The sequence below is a fragment of the Nestor notabilis genome, unplaced genomic scaffold (genome assembly GCF_000696875.1).
Source record: "Nestor notabilis isolate BGI_N333 unplaced genomic scaffold, ASM69687v1 scaffold11810, whole genome shotgun sequence".
In the NCBI taxonomy this organism is placed as follows: Eukaryota; Metazoa; Chordata; class Aves; order Psittaciformes; family Psittacidae; genus Nestor; species Nestor notabilis.
Genome location: NW_009912717.1, coordinates 20,437 through 33,624, shown reverse-complemented (window position 1 = coordinate 33,624; position 13,188 = coordinate 20,437). Strand labels below are relative to the sequence as shown.

The 13,188-nt window shown below is 47.9% G+C and overlaps 1 protein-coding gene across 2 annotated transcripts in view; it reads left to right on the top strand.

The window, feature by feature from the left end:
• Window positions 1-1,217: 1,217 nt before the first annotated feature.
• The window catches only part of PLS3 (plastin 3), a 19,645-nt gene continuing 7,674 nt past the window's right edge, over window positions 1,218-13,188 (top strand). For both annotated transcript variants that reach the window (XM_010020950.1, XM_010020941.1), the window contains exons 1-6: window positions 1,218-1,304; window positions 7,737-7,900; window positions 9,996-10,125; window positions 10,572-10,704; window positions 11,920-12,001; window positions 12,617-12,782. In XM_010020950.1, the coding sequence (XP_010019252.1) occupies window positions 1,238-1,304; window positions 7,737-7,900; window positions 9,996-10,125; window positions 10,572-10,704; window positions 11,920-12,001; window positions 12,617-12,782 (742 nt within the window). In that variant the 5' untranslated portion in view covers window positions 1,218-1,237. The remainder of the gene's footprint in view (window positions 1,305-7,736; window positions 7,901-9,995; window positions 10,126-10,571; window positions 10,705-11,919; window positions 12,002-12,616; window positions 12,783-13,188) is intronic.

Genomic DNA, 13,188 nt, shown 5'->3' with positions numbered 1-13,188 from the left:
AGTCACCAGCCTTTTCATTGAATCCCAGCCTGGTTTGGGTTGAAGGGACCTTAAAGCTCCTCCAGTCCCAGCCCCCTGCCACGGGCAGGGACACCTTCCACTAGAGCAGGTTGCTCCAAGCCCCTGTGTCCAACCTGGCCTTGAACACTGCCAGGGATGGGGCAGCCACAGCTTCTCTGGGCACCCTGTGCCAGCGCCTCAGCACCCTCCCAGGGAAGAGCTTCTGCCCCAGAGCTCATCTCAATCTCCCCTGTTCCAGTTTTAACCCATCACCGCTTGTCCTGTCACTACAAGTCCCTGATGAAGAGTCCCTCCCCAGCATCCTTGTAACCCACTTCAGACACTGGAAGCTGCTCTGAGGTCTCCATGCAGCTTCTCTTCTCCAGGCTGAACAGCTCCATTCTTTTCTCATCCCTACGGTGATACCTCCTGTCCGGGCTGGCTGGGTGGCACCTCATCAGTGCCTGGGAAGGAGGATTGCACAGATGGGTGTAGGCACCGTGTGCTTCATCCCCTCTGTCCCTTCAGCACCGAGATCTGATCGGGGTCTGCATACCCAGGGGCTGAGCGTGGCTGGTGCCTGCTGTTTTGCCCTGTGGTGTCCCTGCCATGCCTTGCTCGGGGGGTGGAGAGGTCAATGCCATGCAAACAGCCTGTTGCTTACATGGTCTGCTGAGAGCCTGGCTCTGGGGAAATAGGCAGGTGTTTGTTCAAACAGTTTTCTGGTAGAAAACCAGATGAATTCCTTCTTGCAAACAACACCAGGTATATCACTGTGCAAAAAGACCCTGTTTCAGGGCTTTGCTGCCTGCTTTGGTAGCTGTGTGCTGTTGGGGGACAGTTAGGCAGAGCATTTGCTGTTTCTTGAATTAACATTTCTAACCCTGGATTCTGATTTTGTTCAGGAGATCCCTGGAGATGTGAGTTTTTCTGACCTGTAGAACACACTGCTAGCAGGTACCTTCATGTGTGTAGAACAGCATAGCCCACAAAATAAATACACAGAGCTAAATATTAACAAGGCTAATGAGATTTCTGACTTGTTAAGCAGTGCATTTCCCATCTTCTCAGCTCCACACATCTGTTTTCTTAGTGGAAAGATAAGTGTGGCCTCGAGAACTGTAGCGACCTTGGTACTGACTGTTGCTGTGTTGCTGTTCGAAACTGCAGGTGTTTGAAGGCTGCCTGGTTTCACTCAGTGCCTTTTCTCTCTTTAGGTACTCCCTAAGTTCATGAGATGGCCAACACCATGCAAATCTCCAAAGATGACCTGGAGGACCTCAGGGAGGCCTTTGCCAAAGTTGGTAAGTCATGGTGTGGAGAGCACCTTGCTCCTGTCTGCTGTGAAATGGGTTTACCCGACCCCATCCGACCCCTGTGTGCAGTACCCGGGTATATGGGCAGTCTGTTGCTCTCATGGTCTGCGTGCCAAGGAGTCTTTTGGCAGCCTTGTCACTTCTGGCTTGTCTCTCCTAGCCAAGGAGCACAAAGGGACGTGGCAGCCTGGCTGTCAATGAGCACTGGCACAGAGCCTTGCCCCGTTGCTGCGGGGTGGTCTTTGTTGGTTCCTGATGGCAGAAGGCACATCCAAGCAGGCATTGTGGCACTGCAGCCCAGGCAGCACTCAGGGCTGGCACAGAGCTCGGCTCTGAGGATGTTGGTTTTGGCAGGCTGGCCCACCCATGCACGTGTAGATGTAGGTGCTGTGTTTCTGGTTGGTGCAGGTGCATTTGAGGCACTGTGTTTGACGAGCTTGGAGGCAAAACCCAATTAGTGTCTGTTTACCTGCCATTATGGAGGAGCTTGTGGTGGTGAGAAAAATGCTCTGCGGCTGTGGTGCATGTGCATTGCCCTCTGGTGGCTCCAGTTCTTATCATACAATCACAGCCTGGTTTGGGTTGGACAGGAGCTTAAAGCTCCTCCGGCTCTAATGCCCTGCCACAGGCAGGGACACCTTCCACTAGAGCAGGTTGCTCCAAGCCCCTGTGTCCAACCTGGCCTTGAACACTGCCAGGGATGGGGCAGCCACAGCTTCTCTGGGCACCCTGTGCCAGCACCTCAGCACCCTCACAGGGAAGAGCTTCTGTCTCAGAGCTCATCTCAGTCTCCCCTGTTTAAGTTTGACCTCATCACCCCTTGTCCTGTCCCTACAGGCCCTTGTCCAAAGCCCCTCTCCAGGTTTCATGGAGCCCCTCTGGGCACCTGAGCTGCTCTAAGGTCTCCCATTCACACAGCAGAGGGGGGGAATCCCCTCCCTGACCTGCTGCTTACACTCCTGTTGTTGCAGTGCTTTTTATCCTCCTTTTGAGCAACCTTTTGATGAAACAAACTGGTTGTTGCCTTGCATATCTATTGAGTAAACTGCTCTCTAGAACAGGGTGCGCTTAAACTCTATTTTGCTCTAAATTTGCAATCTGCAGAGAGAAATATGAATTTCAAAGGCAACTGATTCTCACAGAGCAGTATTTTCCATTGGGACTTGATGCAAGTTGCATTTTAGGCAATTTTCTCTCCTGTCTTGTTCTGCCCGAGACTTTTCCAGCCAGTGGAAGTGAGCTGCTGCAGAGGGAAACAAGTGACCATGGTGCTTCTTGTTGTGTAATGTGCTCATAGTGCAGCCCTTAATAAGGCTGGGATGCAGACAGCCCATTCAGTCCTTGGATAAACTTAAAATGATTAACCTGGCTGGAATGAGGTGGGTTTTGTCATGAGTGTGTGGGAAACGCTCAAGATTAGGTTGTGTGGCTGCCTTTGCACTGGAAACATGGAGAAACCCACGTCAGCTCCTGGTTTGCTTCAGGAAACCAGCTCACCCTGCTCAGGAGGTGGGGCCATTTGGTTTTAAATTATAATAGCAGTGTCACAACCTAAGTATTACTGAGAAATGTGGTGATTAGCTCGGACATACCCAGAGGTGAGATGGGATCTGCTGGGCCTTTTCACCTGCCTTCTGTTTTGTGAGCTTCAGGCATGGTGCAGCCCACGAGCATTGCTGTGGGACATGCCTGTCAGGGGTGTCTTTAGTGCTCTCATTCCTTTTGTTCTTGCCTAAAGGAGCCATATTTGCCCTGGGATATAGAACTTGTCACTAACAGGTTGACTGGTGTTTGCTGGGACCTTCTAATGCATCTCTTGGGAATGTGAAGAAAAGTTGGACTAAGATTGGTGTTTAAAATGAAGCGTTTTTCATCTGAGGAGGAGGCCCCGGAGCTGCTGCGAGGGCTGGAGCAGCTCTGCTCTGGAGCCAGGCTGAGAGAGCTGGGCTGGGTCAGCTGGAGAAGAGAAGGCTCCTGAAGGTGTCCCTGCCCGTGGCAGGGCTTTGGACTGGATGAGCCTTAAGGTGCCTTCAGCCCACATCAGGCTGGGATTCTGTTGCCCAGCTACCTGGAAGAGTTGCCTTGCAGCTCAGAGCATGGTTATAGCATAGCTCGGGTGGTTGGCCCTTAGGCTGTCACAAAGTAAGTGTGGGAAGGAGGAAGCATCTTGCACAGTGGTTTCTGCCCACCAAGATGTGCCTGCTCCATCATGTGGCTACATGGCCTTCCTGGAGACTTGCTTTGAATCTAGTGTGGGTCAAGTTGCTGCTCTGGATGTGTAGGTTGATGGAACTTTGAGGGTGTGTGTTTGACCAGGTTTTCTGTATGCAGCTGGACCAGATCGGGACATCTGGTGATGCTGGAAGGCAGTGAAGTGTGTTACTGTGCTTTCTACCACCATCTGCTTTCCATGTCACTTGATGGTATCCCCTATCTCCCGTGAAGCTGGTTTGCTGTTTTCTGACAGCCAGCAAAAGGCAAGAAGTCTGTAGACTACCTAGCGCTTACTAGAAGTCCACAGGTGAGAATCCATGCTGTAAAGTTAGCACTAAATTCAGCTGCAGCTTCGGCAAGCAGCTCCCAGTATCCTACAAGCAGGTCTTTTTGTTGGGAATGATCCAAGTCATAAACAGCAGTGGGGAAAAAACAATTTTAGCTTCTGAACAAAGTAATTAAGTGGGGCATAAGGACTGCCTAGGCTTTGAATGGCTGCAGGTTAGGGAGAGAAGAGCAGACTGCTCCAAATCTCAGCTGGTCTCTGGAGTTCTTCCCTGGAACAGGTCTGTGTACCTATGCCCTTGGCCAAACAGTGGAACTTCACAAGGAAGGCATGGTACAACCATATCTGCAGACTTGCTCTGTTTATTTGTCTTCCTTCTCCCTGTTTCTGATAGCTGAGATAAGCATCTTTTCTGGAAACATGAAGTACTTAAAAACCCTACCCCGGCTGAACAGAGTGTTCAGTGCTGCGAGGTGGCGAAACAATGCTCTGAGCTGGCGGCTGCAGGCAAACAAGGATCTGTGATCCTGCTGGAGTGTGTCCTGCTGAGCATTTAGCCTTAAAAGGACATGTGTGGGTTACTTTCCCCTCTTGCATCCTGTTATTTAAGCTATTTTAAGTGCTTGGAGGAAGCTGAGCCAGAGCTTGAAGCTGCGTTTGGGTTTTGTCGCGGCTTTGCTGCGCCACCTGCACATGGGCAGGAGCTGATTCCGAGCATCGTGCTGGTGCGACCTTTCCCAGGCTGATCCGCTGGCATCCCTGCCTCTGTCCATGGAAAGAGGAAACTTCAGATGTGCTGCAGTTTCCTTTGCATCAGGCACATCATAATGCATCCAGGCTGTGGCTTGTCTGTTAAAACCATCTCACTTTCTTCCATTAGTAATTCTGGGCTGTGCGCCGAAGGGTTTCATTTGGGATAGCTTCTATTTTGACCGGCTCTTCAGCTGCTGAATCCAATTTCAGCTTTCACTGCAGAGGGATTTTAGACCACCTTCCGTCTGAAGCCTGGCCCTGTTGCAGGACATGCAGCCAGGCACCATATGGTGGGCCTGCACGAATGCTGGAAATAGCTCTGGGACTTGCTGGTGCTGCGAAGGTGACTCCTTGTTTATTTAATCCTGCTACTCTGAACATTGGCTGTGATGCCAGACGGGGAGCAGAGGCAGCAGGAAGGGAAGCAGCTGCCCTGTGGGATAGCGTTCTTAGCCATATTTGTCTTATTTACAGATCTAAAGGCTTTTAGACATGTCGAGAGAAGAATGGGTCCAAATTCCACCACATAGTCAATCACTCTGGTGGTGTTGCCCCAGAGCTGGAGCTGCATGTCTCCGGTGCATCAGAGATGGGGGCTTCGGAGCTCAGGTTCCTGCTGTCTGACCCAATAGGCATTTGACTCAGGAAATACCATACTTTGTGGTTTTCCTTTTTGCTTCTGAATAGGCTCAGTTATGGCACGTGCAAGGCTGGTTCAGAAACACCTCTGAATGCTGAAGCTAGACATGTGAAGAAGAACAGCTTTACCAAATCTGCATCAAAATCGCACCCGTGACCTTATCAAGGGTACAGTGGTTTTTTTTTCAAGTCTTACTTTTCTCTGTCCTTTGCTTACTAACATTTGGCCAGATGTAAAACTTAGTGTTTTAGGTGGTGGATCGTTTGGAAAAAGTGATGCACAAGTGTTTCTGGATTTATTTGCTTAATTTGGCAGCGTGTGGCGAAGGATTGTGGTCGGTTCAGTCGAGCGAGTTGGCTGGAGGCATGCTGAGGGTGAAAGCAAAGGTTGGTTTGGGGTCCATGGGCCCTGGAGATGAGCAAATCCATTCTTGTCTGATTTCCTTCTCTGGCTGTGAGGCAGGGAAAAGATGCCTATTGTGGAGTTAGGTTTAGAAATAAGTGTAACAGAAGAAGCTGTGATTTATCTAGAGGGGAAATAGTTTGCTGATGACATCTCAGGCTGGCCTCTTTAATAAAGCTTGCCTTTGTAAGCTTATGTTTTTGGAGTAAAATTCTAAAATTGAAGGGCAGACAGCAGCGTGTTGCTATCATTAATCACTGGCCCAAAGCACTTTATTTCATCAGCATTATTGTAAACACTGACATTCTCTGAGGTATTTTAATGTACTTAATAATCCACTGGAATTGATGCTGCTCTTTGAGACCTGGGGACTGGGGTGCAGGAGGGAGTGCAGGTTTGCTCTGTCTGGCTTTGGACGTCTGCCACTAAGCGTTTGAATTGCACTTTCTACCTAACTTACAAAAGCAATTTTACAATCCCGTATGGATGTGGAAGATGAGGATGTTTGAAGTGGTGGTGTGGATATGCTGCTTGCTGGAACAGTGCTGTGAAATGAAACCTGAACCCCACCACTGACACCTCGTTCAAAGGAAATTGACTTCCAGATTTTGCTAAAAAGAAAAAGAATAAGGGCTTTAGAGCTGTCATGATTGTTTTCCATTATTCCTGACCGTATTTCCCATTAAAGCATAAATACTGACCCCAGTGGCCATACTGTGGGATTCCCTCTTGAACAAAACCCAATATAGGCTGGGGAGCTGCAGCCTGCAAGGGCTTTGGGGCAGCAGAAGCTGTTGCTTCAGTGGAATTTAACTCTAGGGCCTGAGGGAGAGGCTGCTGCCTTATGAATAGCTGGGAAATCCTCCTGTGTGGGCTATGGGCAGAGGCAGCTGGCGGGGCCAGGCGAGGCTGAGGTCCTGCAGCGCGGTGTGGTCTCGGCAGCCAGGCTGGGAGCTGTCCTCGGCAGTGCCAGGAGCTCTTGGAGGTGGGGAGAAGGTAACACAGCGCGTTACATGCAGAGTCTGCTCTCGTTCAGCATTGAAAGGCTCAGCTGACATCTTCAGTCCAGGCACGCACCACCTCTCTGGGCAACCTGTGCCAGGATTTTACCACCCTCATTGTACAAAGTTTCTTCCTCACGTTCAGCCTCAATCTCCTCTTTTAGTTTAAACCCATCACCCCTCGTCCTGCTGCAACAGGCCCTGCTGAAAAGTCTCCCCATCTTTCTTTTAGATCCCTTTTCAGCACCGAAAGGTCACAATAAGGCTTCCCTGGAGCCTTCCCTTCTCCTGGCTGATGTGATGTGATGACATGCCCAAGGGGGTTGGGATCTGTGGATGTGAAAGTTCCAGATAGCCACCAGATTCTTGTTTTCATTCTACTCAAGTCTCATAGGTGATAACGTCTCACTCAGCAGGCAGTGCTGCCCTGGCTTGGTGGGTGATTGTCAAAGCAAACGTCCTTGCAGAGCAGTCTTGGGCAGGATTAAAGTTTCTGGCTGCAGTTTTCTGTCAGCAGTAAGTGGATAACATCTTTAGCAACATGACAGAGAAGTGTAAGTGCAGGGCTGACTTGGTGTTTCCAGCTCGGAACAGAACAAGTGCTGTGTTTCATTACTGTCTGTTGTTAACACAAAGCCAGCTGCAGTTAGATGCAAGAAGAGATGCTCTGTTGTGAAACTTCTGCACCAGACTCAGACATACATGCTCAGCTCTGCTTCCAGGCTACCGCTGCCCAAAGCCAAAGACATCTCATGGCTTGTGTTGGGACCCTCTCTGAGCAAGCACCATGTGTATTTACCGCCTCCCTTTGATAACTGGTGTATTCTTGGTGCTGTCCATTGAGTAGTTACTACTTGGGCTTGGAGTTTTCATGGGTCTATGTCCTGCATGGATCTTGCTTTCATCAGAGGTGAACGCTCTGCACAGTGTAGCCCCAAAACAGGTATGCTGTGAGGGTCTGCGCTAGGAGATTCCTTCTTGCCTCCATGTCTTGTAGACATCCCCAGTGCACAGGATGCTCTTGTAAAGCACTTAGCATGGGGCTGTGTTTCTGTTGTTGGGGCTGGTCATGTTGGGGTACTGGCATGTTTTTAAAACCTCCTTCTGCCCCTTCTCTTCCTCAGACCTCAACAGCAACGGGTTCATCTGTGATTACGAGTTGCATGAGCTCTTCAAGGAAGCCAACTTGCCCCTCCCCGGGTACAAAGTGAGAGAGATCATCCAGAAGCTCATGATCGACAGCGACAAGAATAAGGATGGGAAGATTAGTTTTGAAGAGTTTGTCTATGTAAGTGGTGTTTCTGAATTCCCAGCAGCCTGGGGACCCTTTTTAGACAAAGCTCAGGAAGGGAGTAGAAGAGGTAGAACCTGGCTTCTTGGCCACTTACCCTAATCCTTGTTTCTTTCTACAAACTGATGACTTTTGAGGACTTGCCATGTACAAATCTATTCTTTGTGCAGATCTCTGCATATGACCAGACTTTTGTGCTGTGCTGTCACTGCCAGCATTTAGATTTGGACAGAGGGGAAATATGCTGGATTTTAAACAAAAAACAAATAGGACCCACATGCTTTTCCTGTATGAAAACTTCATTGGAGGCCAAGAGACCATTTCCACATGAGGTGACGACTGGAAAAAAGACTTGTAGTTCTCCAAGCTTACAGAGCTGACTGGAAGCTGCTCAGTTTTTCCAGGCACATAATGAATGCCTATTTTCCCAGTGAATCTGTATCATTTCCTTTCTCAATTTAATGGAATTGCAAGTATTTGCTAAAGACTTGAGAAGGTGTTTCAAGACACACTTGGATATTAGTCCTAGATGCTGATACAGGAAACTTCAGATCGTTTGTTGCCTGAAGAAGGAAGAACAGGAGTAAGGAGAAAGGAAAAGCTAGAGGATGGGTCTAACCTTCGGCCTTTTCTGTAGAATTAGGTCAGAATTTGTAATTATTTGTATTTTAACAAAAGCACAGCACTGCTGAGATGCTGGGATACTGGTTGAATACCCATCCTTTTATTCTTCTTATACTCTGACTGAATGCTGGCAGAGTAAGAACAGTATGTGCAGTGCATTGAGGGAGCTGTTTTCATGCCAACTTTTTTTCTTCCTATTTCTTACTTTATCTTCACCTTTTGTTCCTTAATTGTTTTCAGACCCTCTGAACTTTTCAGTTCGGAGCCAACCAGTAAGTTGGAGCTGGTTTGCAGTTTGTGAACACTTGCATGCTGGGCGCATGTTGGTTTGAGCTGGTTTGTAACTCTAACTTTGCACTAGGAAGGAAGAAGCAAATCTCTTCTGTCACGTTTGGATGGTAGCAATGACCAAATAAACATGAAATGTCTTATGGGCACCTAAGTTATAGAGTAGAAGCACTGATTAGTTGCAGGATTTTTGCAAACAGAACTGCTGCTCTTTTCTAACTGAGCACTTTTGCTGGGGTTTATGCTACAAAGGATGACATGAACTGACTTGAGGTTGTGGCCAAGTGACTTAGTGTTTCCTCAGCATTAAAGCACGTATTCTAAAGCTGGTGTGCAATACCAGTAACTACTCCAGCACACTTGAAAAGAAATAAATCACCATCAAAATCCTGGTGTTTAAAACCAACCAACCAGAAAACCCAAAGTTTCTGGGCTTCTGAGTCTTCACTTGCCTCTACACGATCATTGAGGTGATCAAAACCTGTGTGTGCCGTCAGGAGATGGTTTAACCTTGCTGCATCTGAGCAGTGTTTAGAGAACCTATACATGTTTAATTTGTGTTTTCGGCATGGTTGGAACTAATTTGGCTCAGTTTTGAGGCTTTCAAGCCAGTGAATGGAGCACTCGTCGTTACGCACTATCACAGGTTTGATGCTGACACACTTGAAGAGGATGGTTTCTTGGGTTTTGGGCAAAGTCTTGTGTGTGAACTAAAGTCACAGTTACACGAGCATCTGGCTTACGCAGGAAGGTTAAAATTGCACAAGGGCTTTCTCAGCTTTGGTCCTGTGGAAGCTGCTGCATGTGGACCTGCTCTTGGACTGCAAAGGTTTCACGCTACGTTTTGTCATGGTCTCTCAAAATCTACTTGACAAGGTAAATGTATGTGAGGTCCTTCATGCCTAATGCTTCTGTTTCAAAAGGCACTTGCAATATGTGTTTGAAAGAGTGGGATGGCTCTCTGCCCACTACCCATGTTCAACGTAATACCACTACCCCCTTGCTGGACCCTTCACATTTGCCGAGTTTGCTTTAAAGCTGAGAAGAAACAGCTTCTATTGTGGTCCATTCACTGGGGGTTGGACTAGATGATCTGCAGAGGTCCCTGCCAACCCTAACAATTGTGGCATCATTTCATGATGACAGTTTTCCTTGTCTAACAGAGCACTTTAAATTGTAGATTTTCCAAGAGGTGAAAAGCAGAGATATTGCGAAAACATTCCGAAGAGCCATTAACAGGAAGGAAGGGATCTGTGCCATCGGGGGCACCTCGGAGCTCTCCAGCGAGGGGACCCAGCACTCCTACTCAGGTATCTCTGCTTTCCACCCCTCTCCTGGGTCACTGGACACCATATGCCCAAACCAGTAGATTTCTATTGCCCTGCACTCTTTTTCTCTCATAGCTGAATGATCTCACTTCAAGGTGAGAGCAGGACAGAATTAGAGGGTAAATCAAGATCAAAAGTGTGTAAATTAAATGTATGTTTCTTTCTGTTAACTGTGCTTGCTGATGAAGTCCTTCTGTCACGCCTGAATATAATAAACTTGTTGAGTAACAAGTAAAGAACAGGAATGTACTGGTAGTTGGAAGTGAGTGTTGTATTTCTTTATAGAAATAATACCTTATTTCTAATAAGATAGCGTGCAAGTGATGGTGGGGCTTTTGTCCCCCTGGGCTATTGTACACTGGTTCTTTGGGGAAAATCTTTGCTATGTTCTGAAAAAGCCTGTATTAACTTTCAATTGGTTATCTTAGAGGAAGAAAAATATGCCTTTGTAAACTGGATAAACAAAGCCCTGGAAAATGATCCTGACTGTAGGCATGTGATTCCAATGAACCCAAATACAGATGACCTGTTCAACGCTGTGGGAGATGGGATTGTGCTGTGGTAAGTCTTGATGGCTCCTGAAACTGGAGTTTGGGGAATTTTCCTCCTGTTCCAGGCTGGGTTTGTGACTAGTTGTGTGCACATTATGTTTTGTGCGTGTAAAAAGGGGCTCAGCCATCCAGGCTTTCACTGACACTGTGTAATGTTTTGGCTGTGCTGCCAGCTTACAAGCTGGTGTTGTCTCGTGGTTTTGCTTCGCTTGAGCCTGAGTTTGAAGGGGAGAAGGTGCTTTGCAGGAGCAGGAGTTTTCCTGTGCAAACTCAGCCTGATGACAGGGAGCTTGGAGGAGGGCAGAAGTGTTAAATAGCATTAATAATAGTGTTAAACGTGTTAATAGGTTACTGTTTAGACAGTAACCTCTGTGGGAATGTTAGTTACCTTATAAAGTAACCCAAAAATGGCTCTTTTGGGCTGCACTGACTAACTTATCTTGCTGCATGCTGAAACAGAAGGTGTCTAGGGCTGCTGAACACCAATCTATGGGGTTTCTTTTGGCTTTGTGGTTTTGGTTTGGTTTTTACATGGAAGTGAATTAGGGTAGTGGAGAGCTGGGTCAGTCTGGAGTTTCAGTAACTCCATCAATACGCAGAAGATGTTTAGTGGCTGCCTGTTGCTTCTCATTTATTTTCTGGTTTGTTTTTTTCTTTAGCTTGTGATTGATTTATCTTAATGTTTTTTTATTTCCCCAATTTCAAGTAATTCAGGGCTTCAGCTGAAGGCTGAACTGAATAGGATGTAGTTCATCATGTCAAGTGAAAACTTGCCGCGTTTGCTTTTGACTAACAATTCCTTGTGCTCAGGTGCTCCCCCCAGAGCTCTTGGGGTGATTTTACTCCTGGGGCAGGTTTTTTCTTGGAAGCAGTAGCACACCTTTACAACAGGAAGAAGCACTTTGTTGTGCTGGAATCTGCAGTGGGTGTCAACAGAGCAATGAGTTCAGTGGCTGTGCTGTGAATAATTCATGTGCTCTTTTTGCTCCAGCAGCTGGGATCAGGAGTGGCCAGGAGCATGTTTAAGGTTTCAGGCTTAGCTATTAATTACAGACACATCCTTGATAACGTAAATATTAACTTCTGATTTACACAACCTTTATTTTAAAAAATAATAATACCCAAAACCACACAGGCTAAAGGAAACGTGTTCTGTATCAGTGCACTGGGCTGTGTTGAGATTCAGTAGGGAATGTTCTAATGGTATTGGTTTTCTTCCTACCAGCAAAATGATCAATCTTTCTGTTCCGGACACCATTGATGAGAGAGCGATTAACAAGAAGAAGCTCACCCCATTCATCATTCAGGTATTACACGCCCCTGTGTTTTTGCTGGGATTCAGATTCTGATAGCAGTAAGGCAGTGAGGTGGCCTGAGGCATCGCTGTTGTGGAGCTCTGGAAAGCAACAACTTTTATAACTTGGGTTTAATTATTAAAGGCAGTTTTGGGTGGTGTGACTACAGTTCAAGAGACAAAAATGAATTTAATAAGGGATAAAAAGGCCGTGTGCAGCCCATATTGCTGCAGCGGTTACACACAGTGCTGGCTTCTTAAAGCAAGGTGGTCACTGGAGTTGCCTATCCATGGATCATCTCATAGTACAGCAGGTTTTTTGTGAGGATGCCTGTGTGTGAGTATAACTTACACTTCTCTAGCCTTATTCTTGTTGCCACCACTCGATGCGATGAACTCAAAGTCTGAAACTAAATACCAGAGGCTGAAATTCAACCCGGCGCCTCGTTCAGTTCTTATTGATTCAGCCACCCCAGTGCTGCTAAAACTGCAGAGTGCCAAGGAGCGTCTCCTCTGAGTGGCTGCTGTTGGAGCAAGGGCTGGGGGGATCTCTGCTCTGCTGGGGCTGGATGAAAGGCAAAGCAGCATCTCCCCACGCTGTGTCTCACCCGGCTGCTGCTGTTCGCAGGAGAACCTGAACCTGGCGCTGAATTCCGCCTCTGCCATCGGGTGTCATGTTGTCAATATCGGCGCAGAGGACTTGAGGGAAGGGAAACCCCACCTGGTCCTTGGGCTTCTCTGGCAGATCATTAAGATCGGCTTGTTCGCCGACATCGAGCTCAGCAGAAATGAAGGTAACTGAAATGATTGCTTCTAAAGCATGACCTCCACATTGCTTGTGCTGCCATCTCCAGCCCCACCACTGCCTCTTCCCTCCCCTCCTGTCTGCGGAAAGGGGAGTGCTTGCCTTCGGGTTCACCAGGGCATGTGCCAAGCCGAGTGCTCTCCAGGCTGTTTGTAGCTGTGGAGCGCATTCACAGACTGGTTTGTGTTGGAAGGGACCTGAAAGCTCATCTAGCTCCAACCCCTGCCACGGGCAGGGACACCTTCCACTGGAGCAGGTTGCTCCAAACCCCTGTGTCCAACCTGGCCTTGAACACTGCCAGGACTGCAGTAGGAGTCTCCCCAGAGCACAGCAGAGGGGCAGGATCCCCTCCCTGAGCTGCTGTTCACGCTCTGGGGGTGCACCCAGCCACCCGG